General features: G+C 36.4%; 2 protein-coding genes across 5 annotated transcripts in view; one reads left to right on the forward strand and one right to left on the reverse strand.

Moving 5' to 3' along the window:
* LOC128985460 (tyrosine-protein kinase Btk29A) overlaps positions 1-3,351 on the reverse strand; it is a 90,240-nt gene extending 86,889 nt beyond the window's left edge. For 2 of the 4 annotated variants that reach the window (XM_054404951.1, XM_054404952.1), the window contains exon 1: positions 3,168-3,308. The gene's annotated coding sequence lies outside the window, so the exon portion shown is untranslated. Of the gene's footprint in view, positions 1-3,167 lie in introns of all 4 variants that reach the window. The other 2 variants (XM_054404950.1, XM_054404954.1) reach the window with 2 other exon arrangements.
* A 961-nt stretch (positions 3,352-4,312) lies between these two features.
* LOC128986530 (proteasome maturation protein) lies at positions 4,313-14,970 on the forward strand. The gene is made up of 5 exons (XM_054406940.1): positions 4,313-4,591; positions 9,633-9,727; positions 12,018-12,078; positions 13,295-13,441; positions 14,762-14,970. Exons 1-5 carry the CDS (start codon positions 4,589-4,591, stop codon positions 14,876-14,878), a joined length of 423 nt encoding a protein of 140 aa, XP_054262915.1. The 5' UTR covers positions 4,313-4,588; the 3' UTR covers positions 14,879-14,970.
* Positions 14,971-15,748: the final 778 nt, after the last annotated feature.

Consider the following 15,748-nt stretch of genomic DNA (forward strand, 5'->3'; position numbering starts at 1 on the left):
TAGAGAAACAAAGAAAGCTATAAAAAAAGAGAATGTCTCCAGCAAGAAACGGACTGCTAAAAAGATTTGCTTCGAAGAAGAACTGAATTCATCCGAAAGTGAAGACGACCCTTCACCTATTGAGCCCGAAGATCTGGCAAACCTGAGCATCAACAGTTGGGTCGTTGTCCCTTATCTTGTTAAAGGCGAAAAACAATTTTTCCCAGGACAAGTTAAGGCGCTTAAAGACGAATCTGCTAGCATCAAATTCCTAACAAGAAAAGGTAACAAATTTTTTTGGCCCGAGGAAGATGATATAGATAATGACGTCCTTCTGACTGAAATTGTCCAAATTCTGAGTGCCCCTGTAGTGGAAAGAAGAGGGTTTTTTTCGTTCAAAGATAAAATCATGTCAAAATAAGTTAGTGACTTCAGCACATTGTAAATATTGTATAGGACTGTAAATATTGTAAATATTTTTAGTTGTAAGTTCAATTTTCATTGTATGTACATTAAAGTGTCTTTCTTGTTACCTGTAATGTTTATAATCTACTTGTTCAAATATGACTTTTTAAGTGCAATAATTGTCTCAAGACGTGTTTTCAAAGTAGTTATAGGTTGATTTGATTTTATTCTCAAGTATATTTCTTCCACGTGACAGTAATTTTTCAAGTCCATGCTCACATTTAAAACAACACAACTAAGTTATGTCCACATTCCTTTTGTAGCCGCTTGAGCACACACTTCTTGATTTGCTGAAGCCACCCATTGTAAATATGATGTAGGTACTTAAATATGGATTTTATATTTGTCTCCAATTTATTTTTTGTCCGAATTTGTAATTCTTTGTATTAGGCCTAAGTTAATCTTTGAAACTTATCTAAACATTATTTTGTACTGTCAAAATAAAAACATACATTCTTGTTCATAACTATTTCTGTAATTATTTTTCCTTCGTACTATATTTAGATGGCAGTGACTTTCAGTTCTGTTCTGACAGTTCAGTTCAGTTCCGATCTAGTTAACGAGTCGTCATCAATGTGGTAATGCAACAGAAGGTCAGTAACTTCATTTTATCTTACATCATCATTTTCGTCAATGTTCAACCATTTTAGACTGATTTTAAAGTCGTTCGGTATTGGGAGTCGATCGTTCGGTGTTGGGACATGCGCCGTTCGGTCTTGGGCATTACTCATCCAATCTGTTCGACTTAGATATTGCCGTTTTTATCTGTTTTTATTTTATTTAGTGTATCGTTCATTATATTAAATTGTAGAATATAACTTTGCAAATACATATGAACAAAGTAATTTACCTTTACTCTTAATTAAGTCAGAGAAAAATATGTTTAAATAGCTCAACCACCCTTAACCGTTCGGAATTTGGGTGATTTACCTTACAAAAGAGTGTAAATTAATACAGCAAAAAATTATTTACGAATAAAATAACAAAAAAACGTGTAGCCTACCATATTGCAATAATAGGTATGTAGATCGTACAAAAACAATTATGTCTTAACATGAAAGCTTATCATAAAATTAGGATCAGTAGCCTATCCGATTGACCAATTCTGTGGGGTCAACACATATTGGTGTGAACCTGGCAATAACTAGTGCACGTGCCACAAAAAATCTATTGCTGGCCGTTTTGCGGCAAAATACGCCGCGATCCATATTACCGATGATGCCAACAGATAGAGGACACTTTAACGGACACGACAGTATCAACATCATGTACCTGGAGAGTAGGTTATGGGGGGTAAAATCAGCAATAAGTTGTGCGCGCGCCCACTAAAATCTATTGCTGGCCGTTTTGCGGCAAAAAAAGTCCGCAATCCATATTACCGATGATGCCAACAGATTGAGGACACTTTAACGGACACGACAGTATCAACATCATTAATTAAATGGGGAGTAGGTTAGGGGGGGTAAAATCAGCCATAAGATGTGCGCGCGCACGCCAAAATCTATTGCTGGCCGTTTTGTAGCAAAATACATCCGCGATCTATATTACCGATGATGATGCCAACAGATAGAGGACACTTTAACGGACACGACAGTATCAACATCATGTACCTGGGGAGTAGGTTAGGGGGGGGGGGAAGATCAGCAATAAGTTGTGCGCGCGCCCGCTAAAATCTGTTGCTGGCTGTTTTACTCCCCAGGTAGATGATGTTGATACTGTCGTGTCCGTTAATGTGTCCTCTATACTGTTGGCATCATCGGTAATATGGATCGCGGACGTATTTTGCCGCAAAACGGCCAGCAATAGATTTTTTATGGCGCGTGCATTACTTATTGCCAGGTTCACACAAGTCCAGGACATTGACAACACAATTCTAAGTTAGGCCTAGATACTAAAACTTGGTAGGTTATTGACAATGAAGCTTCAAAGCAGCTAGGCAATAGGCCTATTACAAAGATTAGGCTACATAACCCTAACATAATTAACGTTAAATAATATTGTAATTACAAACAATCAGCTGTTGGCTTACTTCACCCAAAGTTCATTCCACTTCTAAATGTCATCCGTCCTACCTTGTTTATTGAACGGTAATGTAATGTTGTAGGCCTAACTATAGTTTACGGCGATATCTTGAGAAAAATTCATCAGCGGTGAAAAATAATGGTATATTTGGATTCAGGAGATAAAAAACTAGACATCAAAATTAAAAACTCGTTTAGAGGCACCTATAAGCTACTAAATAATTACCAAAGCATAAATGAAAAAATAAACTAAGATTAACCTAACTTGAACAAAGGAGACATTTTTGAAGTCCAGAGATGTCTTAAAGTTGAAGTTAATCTTTTCACCTATAGATTGAGCATTCATTAACCAAAAGGCATTATCCATTTTTTGAGAACTCAATTATCTAAAACCAATGGTTCTAGAAATTGCCAATAGGCCCTAGGCTAAGCTTTACTAGATTAGGCCTACTTAACCCTTTGGACGGTAAGGCCTAGCCCACTTGTTTCACTGAATATAATTTTAATATAATTTAAAATCTCTAAGACATAAAATTTAGGTAGTTATAATTTTAAAAAATATTCGGAGTAGCCTAAGTTAATTATTGTTGTCAGAGGGATTGTTTTGAAGGTCGTCCACTTGGTAACACGTCGTCCACCTACTAATTAGGACGTATTTAACGATTTAAAGATGTCCAAAATTAAATATCCAATGATACTTACATGGATATCAAATAAAGCGCACTAAAATCGATAGGGCAAAAGAAACCATTTGATTTCCATGAGCGGATATAACTTAAATAAGTGCATCTGAACTCAAAAGTTGCCAAATTAATTCACCTTTCATCTTCTCAACAACATGACAGCACAGAGCACTCAGAGAGCAGCAAGAAAGCAACCAGGTAGGATTAGGATTTAGGATTGTAGGCAGGCAGAGATCGGAATTCGGAATGAGAATGAGAGATTGAGAGTTGAGTAAGCACTAAGCGGGTTCAGTCACGGCCGCCTTTAACTACGTCGACTTCCATTCCAGCTCCAAACTCCAACAAAAGATTTACTTGACTGTTTTTTTTCCAACTCTTCATTTCGCAGGAAGTACAAATTTATAATGCATTGTAATAAATAAACCCGTAGACTAACCAACAAAACATACCCCCTTACATATGAAGCCAATTTTATTGTTAGTTCTGTCCGGTACACTGTAGGGGTCATGTTTTGTTTACAATATGTTTTTTGTTATTTCAGTCATTTAAAACCTCGTTTTACCAGATACAACAATTTCGTTAAAATATGGACCTAGGTGGCGTCCCCATCTCAATGATTATAATTGATTAGAAATTAAATGGGGCCGTCCACACATTACGTAACGCATTTTTCGCCATTTTAACCCCCCCCCGTGATGCTGCATAACAGGAGCACAAACCTCCCTCCCCCCTACTGTACAGTAACGCTGTCGAATATTTGCTTAAACAGGGTTGTGAGGTATGAACTCTAGATAAAATTTTCTTCTGAAGTAAAATAATTGTTTAAAATTGGGCTTTAAGTAAGCCTTATCACAGATAAAACATAGTCCCTTAGTAGATTTCCCATCCATATGGATCAGCTGAAGTAAATTTTATTGTTAGTTCTGTCCGGTTTTCTGTACATTTCGTGTTTTTTTTACATTTTATGTTAAATTTTTATACCTTATACCATACTTTAGTTTTTACGAGACAAAAACTGTTTTCGACCCAATTTTAAAGTCGATGCTGTGAGACTCTAGTGATTGATAATCTACGGCACTGTTAGACTTAAGAAATACAAATTCTGTAGACAAAGACCAGTAGAGGAGACTTTCTTTACTCTATGCAAGTGAGTTTGCTATTTTCATTTTCGCGTACTACTTTTACTTCAATAAAAATTTATTTGTGTTCTGTCTGGTTCTGTGTTCTGTGTAATAATAAATAATAATCTTGACTATATATTCTCAGTGTATTGTGAGTGAAAGCTTGGTCTTAATAAATTACTTTTTAAACATTTTTGTCTCTGCCTTGTTTAGAGTTTAGACTGATTTCGCATCGTTGTAGACTAGTTTAGGTCCCTACTAGTCTAACTTAGGCCTATTCACCTTATTATTTTTTGTTCCGTGAAAACAAAATTTAAAAATGGTAAGTGTAGAGGCTTAGTAATTAAACTACCGGGGTACACTTCCATATCTGTTGGCACAAACAACCGAATGAAAATATTGATCGATATATTGATTATTCGATACATGGTTTGGTTAGTTAGGTAAGTTTAACCTAACTAACCAAACCAAATATTGAATTAAACAATCGAATAATCAATATTAGGTACTCATTGGATGTTTGTGCCAACATATATGGAAGTGTACCCGGGGCACCTAAGTAAATGTAGCTTTTAGGAATATGCTAAGCTATCTTTTGATTTCAGACTCCATTAAATTATCTAGGCTAGGCATAAATCATATTTCATATTAAGTGATTTCATTAAGCATAATCACATTTTAAATTGGGCTGCACTTTAGTTTACAGGCCATATTTACTCACATAGGCCTATTGTACAGCATGTTTGGTTAGGTTAGTAGAACAGTTTCATTTTATAATCGGCTGGTACCCTAATTAAAAGGGTTTTAGGGTACCGTTCCTTAACTGGTCTTATCTATATTGATCAATTTGATTAGTAAATTACCGGTAAGCCTTCATCTTAGGCCCCCAAATCAATTTATAAAATGACACTCTTAATTGTTGGACTTTCACTCATGATCCGTAAATAAGCTCGCATGTTACTTTTAATTTTAGGCTGCACTTTACTTTAGGTCCTAGGCCTACACTAATTCGAATGAAAATATCGATCGATACATCGATTAATTGATAGTTTCAATTGATAGGCCTATATCATTTGGTTAGTTACCCTAGGTAAGGTTAACATAACCTTACTAACCAAACGATATATCGAACGAAACAATCGAATAATCGATAATTTCATTTGAATGTGTGTAGGACCTAAAGTAAAGTGTAGCCTAATTTTATTTAAGTCTTATGTTTATGTTTTTATATTTGATTATTAGCCTACCTTTGTGTTTTTCCTTGATTCAATTAAACACTAGTTTTCTATTCTGTCTAAATTTAATTTGATATTGAGTTTTAGAGTCTATTCCACATTTAATATGCCCTCCCCATTAGTTAATAACCTAACCGGGTACACTTCCATATCTGTTGGCACAAACAACCGAATAACTTAGTATCAATATTTTCATTCGGTTGTTTGTGCCAACAGATATGGAAGTGTACCCACCTAACCTAACTACGCCTAACCAAACTTGCTAATAATGAAATAAATCGAATGAAGGTTTACTACTCAATTGAATCGACAATTTCAATCGATATAAACAGTAGATATAACCTAGCAGGAGCCCAGTTCACATGTTCACTCAGCATTAATCAAACAGTCGCTCGCCAATGGTGGCGAAGCCTCGGCGCTCCACCGAATCAGCGAATGCAATTGGCATTCAAATATTTCAGTACAGCGGAGATTGTGCTGCGTTACCCCCAGAGTTGACGTAGTTCACTGAAACGCTTAAAAGTAAAAGCACTACCCAGATCCGTAGCCAGTGACTTTGTAATGTTGCTCGAAAAGAGAAAATCCCCGAAACCGGCAGAGAATCGGCATTGCCAGACAGGAAATTTCAGTACCAACCTACACCAAAATTAAACTCGCATGCTAAGCCACAGGCTGTCAACGATTATAGGCCTAAAGTTCACCAGCCACAACGGAGCTCCAAATGAATCAATGTGTAGGCTTATTGGAAGGGACCCAATGACTGGTAAACCCGTCACGCGCACCCGTGAGTAGTTTCGCGTTACGGGTAAGCCCGTCACCTGTGATGAACGTGTTAAGAAACTGTACCCAATGTATATTAGTAGCCCTACATCCTCCTCAGACTTTGCGATCTGAGCAAGGCGTTTGATGTGGTGTCCCATAAGCTACTGATAGGCAAACTAGCAAAGTATGGTGTGGGCGGAACTGTGCTGAAGTCCCTGTCCTGTTATTTGGCAAATCGCAGGCAAGTAGTTGTGATAAATGGGGCCTTCTCCGGCGTTAGGAGTATCTCACATGGAGTGCCACAGGGCTCGGTGCTCGGCCCTCTCCTTTTTAGTGTAGCGGTGAACGATTTGAGGCTAAATGGCTCCACCCTCCTATTCGCTGACGACACCACTCTGATATCTCGAGGAAGCGACATTGAGCAACTGCATATTGAAGCTGACCATCTTTTGGAGCTGGCCAAGAACTGGTTTACAGCAAACCGCCTGAAATTAAATGCAGCTAAGACTCAGTCCTTGCTATGCACACTGAAGCCACTAAGCGAAAGAGATGAGGCGGTTAAACTGCTAGGTTTCTGGTTGGATCCCAAACTAAGCTGGAGCTCACATATTGATAGGGTATGCGCACGGCTATCTAGGGTTATTTGCCTCCTAAGGAAACTTCGTAACATCATCCCGAAGCAATTCTTGATAACTGTGTACCATGCTCTGTTTCATAGCCATCTTATGTACGGCTTGGTACTTTGGGGTCATTCACCAGCAGCACAGGACATATTATTGCTCCAGAAAAAAGCTGTAAGAATCATAATGTCAGCCGACTACAACGAACATTGTAGGCCCCTTTTTAAAGATCTGGGCATTCTTACAGTCTTCAGTCAATATGTATTGAACATCCTAATACTCCTGAAAGAGAATGTCCATCTGTTTGACCGAAGAGAAGTTCACCACCGCTATGACACCCGGCAAGCACTACACCTTGACATGCCGCGTTGTCGTCTCACCCGCACCCTCAAGAGCTATCCCCGCTATGCCATACGGCTTTTTAATCCCTTGCCGGATAAGGTGCGGGATATGGAAATCACCTCCTTCAAAGCTGCCGTCAGAGATAGCTTGGTGGATAGGCCACTGTACTCACTGGAGGAGCTGAGTAAAGAACCCCTCAAAGTCACATAAAAGCCTTCATTACAAATGGGGAACACGTTTTTATTTACCGCCACAGCCTGTTTAAGTTGTTTTGTTTATTTATATGTATGTAAATAGTAGTGTTTATTTTTAAATGTATATAATAACGCAGTCTATCCGACATTGTCGGTCAACGACGCAGCACACAAGTATCAAGTAAGTAAGTAAGTATCTACACGTGGAGCGTAAACTAAAGTGTACCCATTAATTATTGTTTTCACTTAGAATTATTTTACCTAGTGTATAGTGGTGGGAATCATCGAATGAAAATAACCGAATCAATCGGTTATTGATGCTGAATAGACTAATTCGGTTATTTTATCCTGGTTCGGTTAAATTAGTCTTACCGTGCGATTCGGTGATTTAGTTATTTAGTTGATTTAGTTTGTCACATCATCAGGTAACTAAAATTTATTCGGCGATTCGTTCGACTAAAAATCACCGATTGACGCAGAAAGACTAAATGCCATTCAGTTTCCCATAGGATAAAAATTAGTTGTGGTTTGTGATAGTGAATAATGACTAAAATTGATTCGGTGATTCATTCAACTAAAAATAACCGATTGACGCAAAAAATAACTGATTGATTATTCGGTCATGGAAACCATTCGGTTATCCCATCACTACTAGTGTATACAAATTGTTGCTTGCTAGACGAATGGGTGTCAGTAGGCCTACATATTGCATATTAATACGTAGCCTTATAATGAATCGAGTTGTTGGTTTATGTCGACTGCAGACTGTTTTTGTAAAATTAAAATCCTGAGAAAAAACACTCAAAAATGCTAGCACACAACTTACACAACAAAACATGCTTCCTGTTATATATCGATACGGCATATTATGTATATATGCCGCTGGAATGAAATAAATAATAGCCCCGCCGCAGCAAACCTGCAGACTAAGCGAATTTCCATTTACCTGGCTGGATTTCTAAATAAATATACCCTGAAAATTGTCAGATTTATTTCCTTTTTTAAATAACATTAATTTTAATGAGTACCTAGGTTTGCTGCTACAGGGAAGGTATTGAGGTGTGTTTTTTATTGAAATGTTGATAGCTTAGTATGAAATAATCAAAATTGCCAAGTTTGATTAAAATATATCCATAAACAAGCAAACTACAACAGTTTATTTATTTAAGGTTATAATTCTCCATAAAAATAACATGGGAATTTTAAATTTAAAGTTTTTTTTAATTATCGTTTTTTAATTATTGTTGTACATGCCTAACGGTTACGTAAACCGTTAGGCATACAACATCGCTTCAATAATATAAAATTATTTCTTTTTTTAAGCTCTACAAAATGGTCTGGAAAGAAATTGTGAAATTTTATGTTTTAGAGTCAAAAATGGGGAAAACCTATTTTTACCCCATAAAACCCCCCATAAACCCCTGTTTCCATAGCCCGATCATGCTTGTTCGCGAACTCGTTAGAATAAATGTAGGTTTACACGTTTCAACCAAATTTCATTAAAATAGGATAATTTTTGCTTAAGTTATCGCGCTAACGGACACATATATATTTATATATTTATATGAATTTGAACGGAGGGTGTTTTTGGCCTCTGGGGACCTCAAAACGAAAAAGTAAATTGGTCCCGGGTCCATGTCTTACCATGAGTACTACGGTAATAGCTTATTTCCTATATGGGAAATTCGCTAAAAACACTTCAAATAAAACATCAACATCAAACACTGGAAATAGTAATTTGATGTGTTTTTCTCAGGATTTTAATTTTACAAAAACCAATTGCAGGCAACATAAGTTAAACCAACAACTCGATTCATTATAACCTAACTTTAACTTACCGCTACCTAATCCATCCTACATTCCAAGGACTTAATCCGGTCACGAATTCGCATAAAGCATGGCCAACCACCCTGACATGCCATTTCTGACATCAAAAGGAGTTTGCTAACGTTCTAGAGGTTTGGTTTGTTTAGTTTATGTTAGAACAGCACAATTTTACTATGTAATTTCTAAATGGCGAAATATAAATCATTAATAAGAATAAAATACTACTGGTAAAAATAATAAATTACATTAAATGTGTTTAAAAATGTATTTGTGTATTTTGAGTAGGCCTATTTTAGACAACTTTTAAGATCAAAATAAAATTTTCAATTTTCAAATATGGATTTTAATAACAATGTTTTTACTAATTAATTTTGTTTTTGCAGAGTTTTGGTCTTAACCACAGTGAAGTGAAACCAACTCATTCTGTTAACACTATGAAGGAGAATAGCTATGGGCTGCCTGATGTGCTAACATACGGGTAAGTGACTAATAAGTAGAGATGCACTGATACCAAAAATTGTTGATACCGATACCACCAAAGTACTCTCGATACCGATACTTCCGATACCTATCAAAATAACAGCTGGAATCAAATAAAACATTAATTTTAATATGAACACATTTATTGTCAACGATAAATAATCAGAATATCTTTGTTTATACATACACATGTTTGTATCCATATTAGTGTGTTATGTTAATAGAGAGTGGGCTAAACTCATTTAAATTTAGATTTGGATTTGTAACATCCATGGGATCGTCTACACTTTCATCTTGGCCTAGGCCTATATTCTTCCCCAACTGAGTGATCAGTCTGTCAATCTGAAATTGATCTGATTTGTTCAATTTCCTCTGGAAAAATTCACGTTGATGGTGAAGTTTCAGATGTTTATTGAGGTTAGAAGTTGTACGAGACTTAGGCTATCTTTTTTGCACAGTTTACATTATGCCACATCACTATTTTCACTAATAGTATTCAAAAAGGCCCACAAATCACTCTTACGCTTACTCATATTAAATAAAAAACTATATCATTCACTAACTAAAATCAAAAGAAATTCAATTAGAACCAATGTGAAATAACAATAACATAACCTCAACAGTCAACATACAGATGGATCATACGACATACACTGTAACTGCAACACCGCGATCGTGCATATAACAGGACTACTGCATCTCTAAAACGCTAACCGTGATTGGTTTATCGTCGTCCTCCGATCCAAAACCAGCCATTGAGAAAGGTTCTAATAAGTTAGTAAAGACACTAGCACTCGGTGTGGCGTTCAACATCAATCCAAGTTTCAATGGTTCTAAAACATAGCACGTGATTGGTTGATCGTCGTCGCAGGGCAGTAAATGAGTCAATGAGATCGTGTCTATTAAAATGCCAAGGACACTAGCGCTCACAGTGGTGACCAACCAAACCAAGTATCCACGTCGCTTACACGTGATTGGCCGAAAATCGTCTCTGGATGGAAAACTAGCCAATGAGGTCGTGTCTATCAAATTGGCAAGGCCACTAGCGCACGCAGTGGTGATCAACCAAACCAAATATCATCCCTGGAGTTGAAAACTAGCGAATAAGGTTGTCTCTACTAAGTAGGCAAACAGCTAGGATTCGTAACGGCAATTTACCCGCTCTGAACTGACTTAATCCACACCGATTCGTACCGTTCAGTGTCAGTATTGGAGAGGAGCGAGCTGGCGTAGTGGTTAGAGCGCGAGATTTCAGTCCCTGAAGTCCCGGGTTCGATCCCCACCAAGTCACCAATGAATTTTATCTAAGTGATAATACCGCAACCCCTAGGTCCATCCTGAAGTAATGTGAAAAACAATCCCAGGCTCGTGCCTAGCGTCGTAGGACAAAAAAAAAGGTGTCAGTATTGGTATCGAACCCAAAACAGGCAAGTATCGAGTATCGACAATACCTCGATACCGCTGGTATCAAGAGTATTTTGGTATCGAGTATCGGTATCGGCCCACCTCTACTAATAAGGTTATAAAACGTACATATTTTATAAACAGATACCGGTAGTACCTTTTTTATTTATTTAGGCCTACACTTTTACATTCTCATGAAACAGACATTAAAGGGATTATTGAGAAATACTTCAGAGTACTTTGGCAACATTATTGTCTGTCTTATCATTATAAATCATTATTTTTTGTTGTACACCTTCGTAAACCTTTTTGTGGTCATGGAATTATGCCCTTGACTTAACCATAATAATAATCTGATAATAATTTTTGGCCCATCCAATTCCTCAAATCTAGTAAAGCCTGACCAAACTTAAAAAATCCGGGGACCCATTATAGACCCCTAGTAAAATGTACACTTGGCGACTGGGAAAACTAGGTTGTTGGCAAACCAGTGAATATTTTCCCAGGAGTTCTGTTGCCAACCTGTTACCTCAATTTACTGATGCTGACAATGTAGGAGGTTCAGTTTGTCTTTATGCCAACATTGGCAAAATCACAGTTACAGGCAATTCCCAAGGAGGAAGTTGAACTGGAATCATTTCTCAATCTTCTATCAGTTAATGAATTCTCAAGCAGCAACAAACTCCTGATAAATTACAGGAAATCTAATTTTATATCATTCTCTACAAAACAATCAATAACTAAATTGAGTCCTATACCTTGATAATTCAAACTTAATAAATCAATTAGGTATTAATATAATCTAGGGCCTTATGGTAGGCCTATTTTACATGTTTCTTATTACAGTATTCTTATTATGAGAACTAATTTATGGTATTTTGTAGGTTGGGCAAAGTACGTGACAACGTAGTTTCTTCACATCCAGTTGAAGAATCCGAAAAAAATGTAAGTGCATAGTATTTTATTGTATGTGATTAACCGGAGTGATCACAAGGACTAAGGCATTGATTTTTACATGGTATGGAGAAAGTGTTGTTTTTATCAAAATTGTTTAAATTTTATATATATCTTTTTTGGGCCCCTTGGAACCCAAAAAGTGTTATTTTTCTTTTTCGAAGTGATGTCTTTGTGTGCGTATCTGTCTGTATGTCTGTGTGTATGTATTAATGATGTGGGCTACAGAGCTACAGACCACAACTGTGTCAGATTTTTTTTAGATTGGGTACATATGTGGGTAGGAACTAATCTATGGTATTTCCAGTAGGTTTTTTTTTATTTTGAATTTACCTTTAAAACTCATTAACTACTGGTAAAAAAAAGGTGGATTTTCTCAACAACAGCTCCAGCAATTTTGATTCAAGTGTACAAGGGCAGTTTTATAAGGGTGTTTTTGCGTGTACCTGTAGTTCGCTTGTACGTTGAAACAAGACTCTTTACCACTTATTGGTATCTGGCATCAATTGTGAATAGAATTACGCAATTAGCAGCTCTGAAGCTCTTCATAGCCTTCAGTCATCGGACGATGAATGTTGGTATCTGATATGATTCTTGTAATAAAAAGAAGTATCACCGATCTTATCTTGCACATGGCAGGAGATTCGATAGTTAAAAAAAAAAAAATGTAACACACAGCGAAGGGTACGTACATGTTAGCTGCAAATTGTTTGTTCATTTGTTCATTCTGTTATACATGTTATATATGTTATATATGTGTTATACTGTGTTTAGTAAGTGGCGAGAAGCCTAGTTGTGGTAGCGTACAAGCAAACCACGGATTTAAAACTTGTACGCAAAAACGGCCCATACTTAAAAAATTACTTTCTTAGTATGTTAATAGTCCTTTTTATCTCTGATCAAAATCAAACAACCTGTTCAAAAGTTATTGATATTCAGAAACCTTGTTATTTTTGAGACCTTGGACAACAAATGTCAATTTACAGACAATGGTAAACAGGCTGTGTGTATTTAAAAATAAATGTTGGAGCTTCTTGACCTTACCACATATTTTAAGGCAGTGATAGGTTTCATTATACAATTCTAACCCCACCTGATATATCTAGAATTTCTTTGTTCCAATTATCTTTTAAAGCATTGATGTTTTTTTAAATATTAATGTAACTGATAATCAGGCGAAGTGTAACTCGTGTAATGTTTGTTGCAGTTTGTTGCGATGCAGGAGCGTCGAGAGATGACAATACTGCGCAACACGCAGGGTCTGCACGCACCTCTGCGGCTGGCGATGGAGCGACGCGCAGCCCAACAGGTCGGACGCTTGCCGTTCCTGCCCAGCAGTAATCTCCAGCTTGAGGTATAAAATACACATGCCAATTTTATCAATCACCAATTTTTTATTCTGGTTTATTTTATTTTAATTTTAACACAATATGCCTTAATGGTTTGTGTTTTGAATGACCTGTTGTAAGGGTCAAAAGTTTAAACAATTTCTGTGAAAAGCATTGATCTCACTGATAAACTAATTTGCTGCTCTAATTTTGGATAGTGTGCTTTACAAAGCTTTAGAACACAACACCTGATACAAAGCTAACAAAAAAATTTCAAACAGGTACATAGGCAGGTTATTCTGTTTCTATGTTCCTTATTATACCAGTTCTCCTACCACGTATCCCATCAAGCTTTAAATTTATCATTAAAAATATATCAGTTTTGTTGTGAGCTGTTTGTATCAATGTGTCTTTAAGTGTAAAGAGTTATGCTCGTTAAATGATTAGTCTATGGCAGCCTTCGGTTTGCCTGACAGAATTACTTTGTATCAGGTTAAGGATGAAACATAGAGCCCGAGGGCCAACCAAGGTTTATACTGACGAGGGTTGATACGCAATAAAAGATATTAAAACATAATGCTGGTATTTTGTTACGATTCTTGACTTCTTATTACGTGTATCTTTTACCAATCTTCTCAGGTAGGCTAAGCTAGCTAAACTCATCCCTTTTCAAAATATTTTGTCAGTTTATCATAAATGTTAATTTAAAGTTTGGCTCAATTAAAAGGTTTCTGTATTCAACAGAAATCTGTGATAACACACTATCAGTGGCTAAATTCAACGTCTATTTCCTTCTAAATGGTTACATGGGAAATTGATGTCTACACCTATCAACAGTAAATGCTGATGCTGACCTACATAAGTTTTAATTTAGATGTAGGCTAAGGTTTAGTGGTAGGCTTTGGCAGTTGATAAAACTAGGCATTCCATTCCCATCTAAAAGTTGTAGCGTGCTTAACAATAAAAATGGACGTAGTTGGGTTGAGCCTCCTACAGAATGTGTTGGTGCCAAATACTGATTTCTGTCTAACTCGCTAAATCTATAAGCAAACTACGCTTAAATAAAAACTTCCTGTAAACTATAATATATTTTAAGTAACATCACCTGTCACAGCAACAAAAACTAATGACGGAAATTGAATTTTGGATAGTGGCATCTGTCAGTGGCTTGATTTAACTACGTCCATTTTCAGTCTAACTGGTTACAACTCTATCTATTGGGATCTATCAGATTTATACTCCAATCAACAGTCAAAGGTGATCATCAGTGGCCATATCAAGTACCAGTAACAATAATTAGTGATTATAACAGTACATGTAGTCACAACTGGATGCTATGTGTGCAGGTACTTAGAGGAGATGATGTCACCCTCGACTTCAACGACATCCTCAACACTCCAGACATGAGGGAAGGCCTGTATCAACCACACGCTGTAGTGGAGAGGAACCTTGGTCTGCTCTAACTTTGCAATGAGTTTTCTACGCAAATTAAACCAAAATTTCAACACAATTTGATTTTGTAAACCTGTTTCTCATAAATTGTTTTGTAAAAGTACTCCTATTTGCTATATCAATTATTTATTCCCCCTCTTTTTGTAGCATCATGCAGTAATTTTGTTTAAATTTTATTTTCCATGATGGTGAGTTGCATTCTAAGAACATATTATTGCAGACATTTCATCATAATTAGTTTAAAAAATAAAAACAAAGTTTTCATGGCCTTTTTCTTATGGAATCTGATCCCTTCCTCGGACGAGAAGGTATTTAAAGCAATACAAGAATAGTACAGAAACCCAGGTGAAGCAGGAAAACGCAATGAGAACCACTCACAGTATCTTAAAGGCTTTGACACTCACTGTTCTGTGAGTGGTTTTTACTGTGTTTTTCTAGCTTCGGCTGGGTTTGTGTACTATACTTTTATAGTTTTAAATACTTCATAATCTGAGGGCGAGATCAGATTCAGAAGAATGCTAGAAGAAGCTTGGCATGTTATTTATTATTTATTGTATTGTTGACGTAGCCTATTGTCCTGTATGCACTGAATGGCCTAATAAATCATTTGAATCATTTGAATCATTTTTTTGAATCATTTGAATCATTTGAATTTGAATCATTTGAATTTGAATCATTCCAGATACCGTGAATTTTGTAAAATGTTTGCAATATTCTCTGAGATAAGTATGAAGTAGTTATTTTGCATAATGATCTCGCACTCAAACTTTTGAACAATGTGTGGTTAAATATAAAGGTTATACCAAAAGTCTTTGACTATCTGACAATCGTGATCTGATCTTTACATACAATCTGCTTTGAAGGCAGGGTAGGTTTATTTT

Source organism: Macrosteles quadrilineatus, unplaced genomic scaffold, assembly GCF_028750875.1.
Source record: "Macrosteles quadrilineatus isolate MER2022 unplaced genomic scaffold, UCM_ALF_1.0 Scaffold_2__2_contigs__length_208266976, whole genome shotgun sequence".
In the NCBI taxonomy this organism is placed as follows: domain Eukaryota; kingdom Metazoa; phylum Arthropoda; class Insecta; order Hemiptera; family Cicadellidae; genus Macrosteles; species Macrosteles quadrilineatus.